General features: G+C 51.1%; 1 protein-coding gene across 1 annotated transcript in view; it reads left to right on the top strand.

Moving 5' to 3' along the window:
* Positions 1-12,137, top strand: part of LOC114029104 (receptor-type tyrosine-protein phosphatase V-like) — a 38,532-nt gene that overhangs the window by 1,619 nt on the left and 24,776 nt on the right. Inside the window, 7 exon segments of the mRNA XM_027843446.1 lie at positions 7,320-7,365; positions 7,725-7,776; positions 8,175-8,324; positions 8,327-8,446; positions 8,672-8,941; positions 9,510-9,773; positions 10,154-10,408. Of these exon segments, the coding sequence (XP_027699247.1) occupies positions 7,320-7,365; positions 7,725-7,776; positions 8,175-8,324; positions 8,327-8,446; positions 8,672-8,941; positions 9,510-9,773; positions 10,154-10,408 (1,157 nt within the window).

Below are 12,137 nucleotides of genomic sequence, written 5' to 3'. Positions count from 1 at the left end.
GCCCCCTCATTTTACTAGGGAGGAAACTAAGTCTGAGAGAGGGGCTGCTACCTGACAAAGATCTGGAGAACAGAGCAGAGACAGCATTCAGACCCACACTCTCTGGTTGAGAATCCAATGCTCTGCTCACAGGGGTGTTTAATTGTCCCTCTTTGAGACTTGCCTTTTGAAGGACCATGTTTTCTTTGCTATCTTTGCGACCTTGGGCAAGTCACTTCCCGTTTAGAGATCTTCATTTCCTCATGTATAAAATGAAGGGGGTGAAAGATTATCTCTGAGGTCCCCCCAGCTCTAACCTCTACGATCTCACATCTCCAGCGTTGGCCCTGAATTAGGCGGGAAAGGAGAGCCTCCTAGCCCTGGAGGGCTGGGTCCTAGGAGTCTCCCCTCCTCACATCTATGGTCCTACCACTCTGCTCCAGTCAGACTTCTCAGGGTTGGGGAGGGGAAAGGGGAGTGGAGAAGGGGCCACCTCCTCAGGGTGCTGATTGTAATCAGGAACAGGAAGCTAGGATGCCACAGGGGGGGCGGGGAGGAGGAAGCGGCGAGTTCCCCCCATCCTCACCCGAGGTCTCCCCTCCCCCCCTGAGTGTTTCCATGGTGCTGAACCCCCAGTCTGGTCCTCACCAGCTCAGCTGGCCGGTGGTTTGTGTGTGGGCGCTCAGCTTCAGGTCCTGGGGCCTCCTGGGGAGATGAGGGCGGGATAGGTGGGAGGGAGGGAGCTGCTCAGGCAGAAGGAGATCCACTCCCTGCACCTGGTGTATCCTAGCTCCCCTCGGGAGTCTCTGGTTGTCCCTCTTGTTCCCAGCCTTCTTCATTCCCCCGGGATACTTAGACACCTGGGCAGGATAAATCTGCCCTTCTGTCTCCCCTGGGCTCACCCTCCTAGTGTGGGACTAGGGTTCCAGTAGCCTTCAACTTAGAACAGTGAGGGTGGGAGCAGAGGACATGCAGCTTGGAATACTGAATGGAGTGAGTTTCAACCCCAGCACTACCACTTACTACTACTAGCAGCCTGACAGTTGTGAACTCACTTCATTTCTCTTCATTACTCACTGATAAAATGAGGGGAGGGTTAGATTAGATAAGGGGTCAGCAAACTACGGCCCCTAGGCCAAATCCAGCCCACTTTCTGTGCTGTACAAAACCAGGCTGCACAGTTTGCTTACCTTAACTTCAGGGAGTGAGTTGCCCATGGCAAGTTAATAAACCAGTGTTTATTAAGCACCTACTATGTGCCCGGGTATTGTGCTGGGCACTGGAGATACAAATGCTAAGAATGAAACAGTCCTTTCAAAGTTATCTGGGAATATTTCAGAGAGAAGGGAGTTAGAACCCTCAATCCTCCTTGGTTCCATCTGGAGAATGGGTCTTTTAGCTTGGAAGAGATGTCCCTGGAGTTGCCCAGGCCACGGGGGTTGTGTCCTTTCATTCCGCCCTTGGCCTAGGAGCAGTTGACTTGCCCTCCTCCCTCCAAGACCCCCTGGGGCTGAGACTATCCAATTTCCTTCCTAGGGGAGCTGGGGATGGAGGAGATGAGGGTTTCTGCAGAGTTCCCAGCATTCATTGTGCCTTGGCAAACCCTTACCAGGATTCTGGGGCAGGGCAAGTGCAGGGAGTTTTTTTTGCAGGCTGGCACCAGCCCCTAGGAACAGGGGGTGCCAGCTGCCCCATAGGATTTGAGGTGAGGTTAAGGACAGCTCAGGGGCTGGCTCGGCTGTTGGGGCCCGGGACTCCTCAGGCCTGTATTTTTCCTTTCCCTTTCCCTTTCTGCTCTACCCCCAGCCTCAGTTTCTCCAATGTAGTAGCTCTGGATACCAAGAGTCCAGGCTTATTGTTTCTGAACTGCCTCATCTTCTCCCTGCTCCCTGCCCCTCGTGCCCTTCCCACCAGGTCCTAGGGGTGGAGAGGCTGGGCTAGCCTGGGTACAGATGCTCCCGCCGTGCCCCCCCCCCCACTCCTGTGCCCGCTCAGGCTTGTCTTGCTGGTGTGATGGTTGGAGCAAGGAGGACCCAACCAAGAAGAGGTAGGGAGAGGACTCTGGGACAGGGACTATGAGTATGACTGGGTGGGCCCACGAGTCTGGCCTTCCCCAGGCCAGTCGGGCACCTCTCTGGGGCCATGCTAGGGGTGGGGTAACATGGGCCCCCAGAGGAGGGAGCTTGGACCCCATGGCTTGTGTTCTATGCCTTCTTGTGGCCAGGGGTGGTGGTGGTGGTGGTGCCAGCTTCTCTCCTCCAAGCCCCACCTTCCCTTGTGGATCTGAGTATCCCCTTCCCCCTGCCAGTGTCTGACCCTCCCTGAACAGAGAGGGATCCTGCAAAACCCAGGGTCACCAGGGACTTGGGCTTAGCCTCGCAAGGGCCATGAGCAGTCTGTAGCTCTTTCCCCCAGCACTGGGCTAAGGCAGTGCCCAAGCTCTTTGGTACCCTCTGCTGGCCTTGGGTGACTCAGCTGGAGGACTGAGGCAGCAGCAGCACCAGCAGCAGCAGCCTCAGTATCCCGCCTCCTTTTCCCCCTAAGGCTGAGACCCCTCACCCAGACAAAACCAAGGCAAGCCTGTCAATCCCAGAATTTGGCACTTTGTTATCCATAGCCTCAACTCTTTGAGACATACAAATACACACCCTGGAATCAATCAATCAATCAGCAACTGCTATGTGCCAGGCACTAGCCTATGTACTGGGGATCTGAGACAAAAAAATGAAATGGTCCCTACTCTCAAGAAGTCTCCATTCTAATAGGGGAGACGATATGTGCATATTATAATAAAACATGCAGAACAAATAGAAGTAGTTTGGGAGGGAGGGCACCAACTCTTTGGGGGTGGGTCAGGAAAGACTTCAGGTAGAAGGGAATGCTGGGACTGAGTCCAGAAGGAATGAAGAGAGTCTGTGAAGCAAGGGTGAGAAGGCAGGCCTTTCAGGATCATAGACTGTCCAGAGCAAAGGTAGATGGAGGGAGGACCGTCGAAAAGGCCATTTGGGCTGGATTGTAGAGAGTGGAAAGAGGGAGGATGAGAAACGAGGCTGGGAAGATTGGTTGGGACCATCTTGTGAAATGCAAGTGTTTATGTTTTATAAATATGAGGCAATGGAGAGACGCTGGAGTTTATTGCAGAGGGGAGGGGTAGAGGAAAGATTGGGTGGGGAGAGACTGGAGAGATGGGGGAACGATGAAGGAGGAGGCCATTGGAAGAGTCCAGGTGGGGAGTGATGGGGGCCTGGACTGAGGCAGGTCCGTGTGAGTAGAAGGAAGGGGTCAGATGTGAAAAATGTGGACGAAGGTAGAAATGGCAAGGTTTGGCGATCGACGTGGGGTAAAAGAGAATGTGGAGACAGGGATAACACTGGTATTCTGAGCCGGGGAGACTGGAAGATGGGTGATGCCTTCCATAGAAACAGAGAAATTTGGTAGATAGGCTCTGTTTTGGACATGGTGAGTTTGAAGTAACTTTGGGACAGAAATGCCCAACACGTGTGTATACAGTAACCTCATCCATACCATAAAATATACATTTACGCTTACATGAGCACATACTCGCATACACTCATGTTAGACCAACAAGCATTTATTTATTGATTTATTGATTTATTTTGCTAAGCAATGGGGTTAAGTGACTTGCCCAGGGTCACACAGTTAGTAAGTGTCAAGTGTTTGGGCTGAGACCAGATTTGAACTCAGGTCCTCCTGACTCCAGGGCTAGCGCTCTATCCACTGTGCCACCTAGCTGCCCACCAACAAGCACTTATTAAGCACCTACTACGTGCCAGGCGCTGTACTAGGTGCTACAGATATAAGTACAGGCGAAGAGCACACATGGATATACTATGTACACATAAAATACAGAAAATCTCATACATGCTCAGCACACACATGCGCACATCCTCGCTTATAGACATGCATTTCAGTGTTGTCACACGCACACATGAAATACATTGTCAGACATATGTACGTATGTACTCATAGCATGTACATTCATTCCCTCCTCGCACATATAATACACACATTCACACAAATATAAACATGTCCATAAGCACAGCACAGGTACACACACAAATCTCAGGTCCCTCTTTTCCTCTGCCCCCAGGTCAGAATAGGAGGAAGGCCCAGAGGGTGTGGGACTTGGTACTGCAAGCTTCTCTAGCCTCTCACTGACTATTCTCACCCTCCTCCTGTGGGGGGATGCCTGAATCACCAGATCAAGGCTATGAGGAAGGACCCACGGACAGAATGTCAAGAGCCAAGGCTGGACAGCTGACTGGGAGCGGTAAGGTCAGACTCATGTTTGGGAGCCAGGACCCCTGGCTACCTAGGAATCTAGACCCGCTCCCCCTACATGCTGACTGTTTTTCATTGAAAGGCAGCTAGCAAAGTGCTTTGAGATCCTGGAAGGACTCATGAGAAAGAGTCAAAGTTGAGAGGGATAGCTTCTGGTCCCTTGAGGACCTTGCTTGCTGTATGAGTGGGCGGGGGCTTGTTTTCTGTCTCCTGTCGCCTTATATTTTTGCTCTTTGTTGGGGTCTGGCCTCCTGAGGCTCACAGGCTGGTGTTGGGTCCAGGCCCTGGCACTGCTCCCTCCCCCCTCCCCCCGCCCATCAGGGCAGTGCTAGAGATATCATGGAGGCAGCAGGAACAGCACAATAAGCCAGGTGTCTGTGTCATGTTCACACACACACACACACACACACACACACACAGAGCGTTCTGTGCCACAAGAGTTGGGCTTGACATTTACTTATGCTTCCCCTCATCCGTGTCCTCTTTCCCTGCCCAAATGAGGGGCCTCTTTCAATGTGGCCCAGAGACCCCTGCCCTGGGTTCCATTCAAGCCTGCTCCATTGTCCCAGTACGACTGCCGTCATCCTCTTTCTCCATTGCTTTGCTTCTCTTTTAAAGTCCTGTTTAAAAAAAAAGGGTGGGGGAACCAAGGCCTGGCTGGATATGGGGGCCCAAGCATGGGATGAGGTTAGCAGGCTTCCTCTTTGGCCTAGCGGCAGCCTCCCTGCCTATCTCCCCCTTCACCAGCCCCATTCCCCTGAGCCTGGAGCCTGGAAAATCTGATGAGTCTGCATAAGTTTCCAGGCCCTTATCCAGGGGCCTGGCGGCAGCGGCTCTAAGGTTTGGGGCCAGACTGCAGTGGGGCGGGAACATCTCCCCAGCTTAGTTGGTAGTGGGAGGGGGAGCCTGGAGGCCAAGGCAAAACCACGGTGGGAGCTATCTCTAGTCTCCCTTTAGGATGCCCTGGTCCTTGCCAGAATGTCCATGTCCCACAGGATATGAATCTTGTTCCCTATCCCTTTCCTTTCCCTGTCCTCCCCGTCCTTTCCCTGCTTTCCCCATCTCACAGCTAGTGTATCTACCCCCTGCCACCCGTCCCACTTTGGCTGTAGGAGAGCCAACCCTTTTCTTCATGACCCCATGACCCCATTTCCTATACACCGACATACTTCTGGTTCTAGGGTGGGTGTGTATCACCCAGGCCTGGCCTCTGCAGGGACCAGCCAGATGGGGGCTGTGTGGGGCAGGAGGAACCAGTTTGGGCAGCAGTGAGGGCACTGGGCCCCTAGCAGGTCAAGTTCATCCTCTTTCTTGCATAGCCTGTCCCCAGGTTGAAGGGATCCTCAGTTCTGGAGGGGTGGAGGGCAAGGTCTACTGATGGATCTCCCAGCTTCTTCCCCTCAAGGGAACATGCTGGTTCTCTTGATTCCCACACCAAACCAGCCCCATTTTGTATCTGGTCTTCACTCCATTTCCTCAACATGGAGGAGTATACGGTGGAAACAGCACTGGGTTTGGAATCAGAGATCTGTGTTCAAATCTTGCCTTTGTCTTTTATTACATTATTATTATATATTATTATTATATTATATATATTATAGATATGACTTTGGGCCAGTCATTTAACTTGTATGGGCTTCAATTTCTTTTTCTGTAAAATGAAGAGGGGGACCAGATGACTTTGAAGGTCCCTTTCACTTCTAGGTTTATAATTCTATGATTCTACGATCACTGGGCGAGTCACTTAACCCCGATTGCCTCACCCCCCCCAAAAAAGTGCTGCTATGATTCTATGATCATAACCACAGCTAGTGCGTAGAGTTCTAAGTGTAAAATCAGGAAGACCTGAGTTCAAATATAGCATCAGACACACTACCCTGGACAAATCACTTAACTTCTGTCTGCCTCAATTTCCACATTTGTAAAATGGGGATAATAATAGCACTTGTTTCCCAGGGTTGTTGTGAGGATCAAATGAGACAATATTTGTAAAACACTTAGCACAGTGCCTGGTATGTAGTAGGTGCTTAATAAATGCTCGTTTCCTTCCCTGTCACACCCTGACCTAGATTCCAATCCCAGCTCTGCTACTTAACCCCAGTAAAACGAAAGGGTAGATTAGATGGCTTCTAAATTAGTCAGTTCTGTGACCCGATGTTCCACCTCCCCACAGAAGCGTGGATGCACACAGGTACACGCAGGCTGGAGCCTGTGCATATTCTGGACAAGGCAGTGGCAAATGATACCACACTCCACTGTTCTCCACTGCTATCACTTGCCCAAGTGGGTCACTCACACTATGCTCACACAACCATATCACCATCGGTTCTATGATACGCTAAGGTTAAAAAAGTGCCTTCCCCCAAACAACTCCATGAAAAAGCCAAGTAGCAATATTATTATCAGCTCACGGAGGCCGACCTGCCCACAATCACTTAGCCAGTCACCTTTGGAACAGGGATTTGAACCTAGGTTGTTTAACTCAGAGGATTCTAGATTTAGAGCTTGGAAGGGCCCTTGGAGGTCATAGAACCCATTTTACAGATGAGGAAACTGAGGCCTCGAGAGGGTAAATGACTTGCCTAGGGTAGTACGGCAAGTATCTGAAGCCTAGGTCCTTCTGGCTCCATCTATGCCTCTATCTTATGCAGGCTTGCATGCCTCTCCCACAAGCCTGGCCCACCGAGGGAGAGAGAGATTGGGAAAGGGAGGAGGAAGGAATCAGGGAAAGGGTTAGGGTTGGCATTAGGGATGGAGGTGAGGATCAGGACGGAAATGAGGCCAGACATGGGGGAGCTCACCCCTGCCTGTCCTCATTGTGTGCCATACCCTCTCCACTGCCCCGGCCTCAACCTGGCAGCCCTGATGCCCTCCTCTCAAAGCCAGGCCTTAGGTAGGCAAAGCTCCCCTGTTTCTGGCTCATGCAGCCTCCTGCTCTCGGCCAACAGGCTGGGCCGGGAGGCTGGTGGGTGGGTGGATGGGAGGGGCCGGCTCCACCCCCACGGTGTCCTAACTATCCCTTTCAGGCTCGGTATGAGGCTCTTATTCACTGTCCTCTTCTGGCTCAGGGGAACCTTAGCAGAGGTAAGGTGGGCATGGCTGGGATGGCAAGAGGGGCTCTGACCATGAGGGTGATTCTGGGCTTGCTGCCGTCCCTGCAGCCCCACAGCTGGTCTGCATTAGGTTAGCCCAGCGGCTGTTCCTGCGCTGGCTGCTGGCGGACCAGAGACCAGTCTTCCTTCCACTGCCTTTTGGCTGCTGCCTTAGAAACTCCGGGTGCCCCTTTGGGAGCTGTAGTGGTTGTGTCAGGGGCATCAGCGACAACGGAGAGCTTCTTCCTTGCCTCTGGACCTGTCTTCTTAGCTTCTCTTCTGCTCTTGTCCCATCCCAACGGAGAAGTCTGGGTGCTGAGCCACTTGTCCCAATGATTCTCCTTCCTGCAGGACGATGATGGATGCAACCAGGTGGAGGTGCCCGCAGAAAGTGAGCATGGAGGTAGGTGCTCAAATAAGTCCCTGGAAAGTGCCATGGGAGAGTTTCCAACATCGGCTGGTATTCTCCACATCTTCAGTGCCCTCTACTCCGCCTACCCTGTCCGATGGTTATATTTTCTCCCTCTTGGCTTCTTTCTTACACGGGCATTAGCTTCCTGTAAGGCTGGAGGGGCACACCCCCACTGGAGGGCACATGATGCTATGCATAAAGGCAGGAAATCTGGGTTCCTCTGCCAGTGGCAAATCAAATTTCCCCTCTGGGCCAGAGTTTTTTCTTGTGTAAAACAAATGAGCTGATGAGTTGACTTCTAAGGTTCCTTCTCCCTCTGGATCCTATACTGCCATGATCCTTCCCGCTCTAACATTCTGTGATATCATGGACCTGTTCTCCTCTTCTAGGATAGCCCCTGCAGGTGAACGTCAGTAGTCAAGGTCAGCCCACGAGCCTGGTCCTGAATTGGGGGACTGGAGTCCCTGCCGGGCTGGGCTATGTTCTCCGTCTTACCCATCTAGGCCTCTCTGCCCCCCTGGAGAAGCTGCAGTTCCAGATTGCCCCAATGCCAGTGGCTTCCAGTTCCAGGACCTGGTCCCTGGGAGCCACTACCAACTTGAGGTGACAGTGCAGCTACCCTGCTCCCAGAATTCCACCGTCACCCTCACAGCTCAGACGAGTGAGTAGCATCAGTGGGAGACAAAGGAAACCAGGCAAAGGGCATCTTCAAGCGAATTGGCAGAGGGGAGGAACTGGGCAGAGATGGGCAGTTTTTCAGGGACCAGATTTAGTAGGATGATCTAATTTCGGGTCTGGACAGAATTTTGGGAATTGAGGGGAGATGGGTACATTCCCCCTCACTCCTTTAGCCCACTGGACATCTCCTTTTCTGTACCTGGCATAGCACCTTCGCCTGTCCACAACCTGACGCTCAACAACTCTGGGAGCCCCTCCAGGCTAGAGGCCACCTGGGAGCCTGCTTCTGGAGAACTAGATGGCTACCAGCTTCTCCTTTACCACTTGGAGTCCCGGACATTGGCATGGAACATCTCGGTGACTCCGGGAACTCTCTCCTGCCATTTTGACAGTCTCCTGCCAGGCAGCGAATATGCCTTATGGGTCACGACCTGGGCTGGTGACCTTCATGCCAAGACCAGCATTCGGCAGTGGACAAGTAAGGAGAGGATCCTGAGTTACCTTTGGAGTTATGTCCTCAGGGACCTGGCACCTTGGAGGTTGGGGTGAGGAGAGGGCAGGTAGGGCAGAACCTCCTAGACAGGGTATTCAGGAAAGAAGCTAGTTTCTCTGTTCTTCCATGTGTCGCTCAGTGCCAGCTTCCCCCATTTCCTAACTCTTTAGGCAGCTAGGTGGCATAGTGGATAAAGTCCTGAATTTGTTTTTTGTTTTTGTTTTTTTGTTGTTCTGTTTTGTTTTGTTTTTGGCTAGGCAACGGGGTTAAGTGACTTGCCCAGGGTCACACAGCTTGTAAGTGTTATGTGTCTGAGGCTGGATTTGAACTCAGGTCCTCCTGAATCCAGGGCCGGTGTAAAGTCCTGAATTTGAAATCACAAAGAACTAAGTTGGAATCCTGCTTCAGACATTAGCTGTGTGATCCTGGGCCAGTCACTTAAAATCTCATAGTTTCTTCATCTGTAAAATGAGGGGATTGGGCATGCTAGCTCTTATGGTCTGGGATCCTTGGGTCTTTCTTGAGATTAACCATTTTTCTCTCTGCCCCTCAGCTCCAATACCCCCAGAACATCTAGTGTTGTTTGCCATGGGTACCAGTGCCCTTCAGGCCTCTTGGAGCAGGGCTGAGGGGGCAGCGTGGTTTCATCTGACCCTTTTGGATCTCTTGGGTGGTACTATCCTCACAGCTGTGGCCCTGCGGGGAACCACCAACCACACTTTCTATAACCTTTCCGCGGGCACGCCCTACCAGCTGTCACTCAATGCTTCTGCCGGCCTCTTCCACATTGGAGGACCCAGTGCCACTGAGTGGACCTGTGAGTGCTATTGGGGGAGCAGGGCAAGAAAGGCAAATTGGCCATTCCTCTCCGGGGAAACAGCTCTGGGGCAAGTCGCCAGGCTGTCCCTGGAAGTGAGCACCTGGGTACCCCACAGTGAAAGGGCATATAATTACATGGCTTCCCCTTCCAGCTATCCAGGTGCTCGTCACCAGCAGTAGCTGTAAGAGCCCACTTCTTCTCTAACACGTCACATGGTGGCTGCCAACATCTGGATGGGTCACTGGATATAGAAAGAATGGGGCACTCAGATAGGAGGGTATATGGTACCCCCCTAAAACATAGCACCTACTTTCTAACCCTCCACTTCCCCTCCATCTTTCTCTTCCTCCATGCTTTTCCTTGATTTCTCCCCACAGATCCCTCTGTCCCTTTTGACTTGATGCTGACTCCTTGGCCCCCTGGGCTCTCGGCAAGCTGGCAGGCAGGGCCAGGGCACCGGGACGGCTACCTGTTACGACTGAGTGGGCAGGTTGAGGGGAACAGTACCTTGGGACCTGAGGCTCTCAACGCCACCTTCCCAGGCCCTCTTCCTGCTGGCCACTACACTTTGGAACTCACAGCCCTAGCTGGGCCCCATGGTGCCTCAGCTCAGGCAGATGCCTGGCTGGAGGGTAAGTTTATGCGTGTGGGCACAAGGTAGAGGGTAGAGGTTGAGGCATGATTTCTTTCCAGGCACTGCTCATGAGCATCAGCCTCTATCCAGGTTATCCGTGGCCTCTTGGGTCTCCAGTCCCTGGGATCCTCTTGGCCAGGGGTGAGGAGCCTGAGGCCTTGAGGCCCCATGTGGCCATTTAGGTCCTCGGGTGCGGCCTTTTGACTAAGTCCAAGTTTTACAGAACAAATCCTTTTATTAAGGGGATTTGTTCTGTGAAGTTTAGATTCAGTGAAAGGGCCGCACTTGAGGACCTAGAGGGCCCCCATGTGGCCTTGAGGCTGCAGGTTCCCCACTCCTGCTCTTGGTCTATGCCTGTGGGGCGTATATACACAGGAAGGCTATAACCTGCCACTTTCCTCCAGGAAGGAAGGGGGTAACATTTAGTTGAATCCTGAATCCTCTTACCTGAGCTTTTCACCTTTCTGATAGAACCGGTGCCCCAGATTGGACTGAACGATACTGGTCTCTTGTTAGATATGAAAATATGACATTTCAAATCTTTGTGTATTAAATACCTACAGGGAAGGGGTGGGGAAAGAGAAGGGGATTTACCAAATCCTTGCTATGTGCCACACACGGTACTAAAGTATTATCTTCTTTGATCCTCACAACAACCCTCGAAAGTAGGTGCTATTATGATCCCCATTTTACAGATGAAGAAACTGAGGCAGACAGAAAGTGCCTAAGGTTGGATTTGAACTCAGGTCTTCCTGACTCCAGACCAAGTACTCCATCCTCTGTGTTCCCCCCTCCCAGCTGTCTAGAGGGAGCCTAAAGCATAAAGCAAAGAGCTCATGCACTTGGAGCCAGAAGACCTGGGTTTGAATTCTGTCACTGGCAAATCTCAGTTTCATCATCTGTGCACAAAAGATATCTTTGTCAATGTGGGGAACTGCAGTGCAGAAATTTCCTTCACTAATTCAAAACTCAGCCAGACTATGACTTAGAAGATAAGTCCTAGGAAGTTCGTTGAGAGCATAGTAACTCTCGAATTAATGATTGCGTGAGATGGGATTTGAACTCTGGTTTTCATGACTCCAAGCCCAGTATCTTTTCTGCTATATCATACTGCCTCTCCTTTCAAAAAAAAATTATTGGGGCAGCTAGGTGGCGCAGTGGTTAGAGCACCGGTCCTGAAGTCAGGAGGACATGAGTTCAAATCTGGCCTCAGACCAAATGCTTGACACTTACTAGCTGTGTGACCCTGGGTAAGTCACTTAATCCCAATTGCCTAAAAAGGAAAAAAAAATACAAAAAAAATTATTGATATCTCTTTTTTACATCCCCTTCATTTCCAAATATATTCCTCCCCTCTTCCCTTTTAACAAAAGAATAAAAAAAGAGGGAAGTGAATAGTTCAGCAAAATTCAACAACAAATCACTCTAATCTGACAGCATATACACTGATCCACACCCATAGTCCCCCACCTCTGTGAAGAAAGGGAAGAGGGACGTTTTCTCATCTCTTTTTCGGGGCCAGATTTGACCATTATAATTATGCAACATTATTTCTTTATGTTGTCATTGTTTCCATTTGTGCTATTTATAGACACCGATGTTGATTTTCTGGTTCTGGTTGCTTCATTCTTCATCAGTTCATGTAAGTTTTCCTCTGCCAGTCTGAATTCTTCATATTCATTTCTTTCTTTCTTTCTTTCTTTCTTTCTTTCTTTCTTTCTTTCTTT

Source organism: Vombatus ursinus, unplaced genomic scaffold, assembly GCF_900497805.2.
Source record: "Vombatus ursinus unplaced genomic scaffold, bare-nosed wombat genome assembly UNPS02014909.1, whole genome shotgun sequence".
NCBI classification, from domain to species: Eukaryota; Metazoa; Chordata; class Mammalia; order Diprotodontia; family Vombatidae; genus Vombatus; species Vombatus ursinus.
The sequence above is the reverse complement of the archived record's forward strand: the minus strand, read 5'-3'. Positions and strand labels throughout refer to the sequence as shown.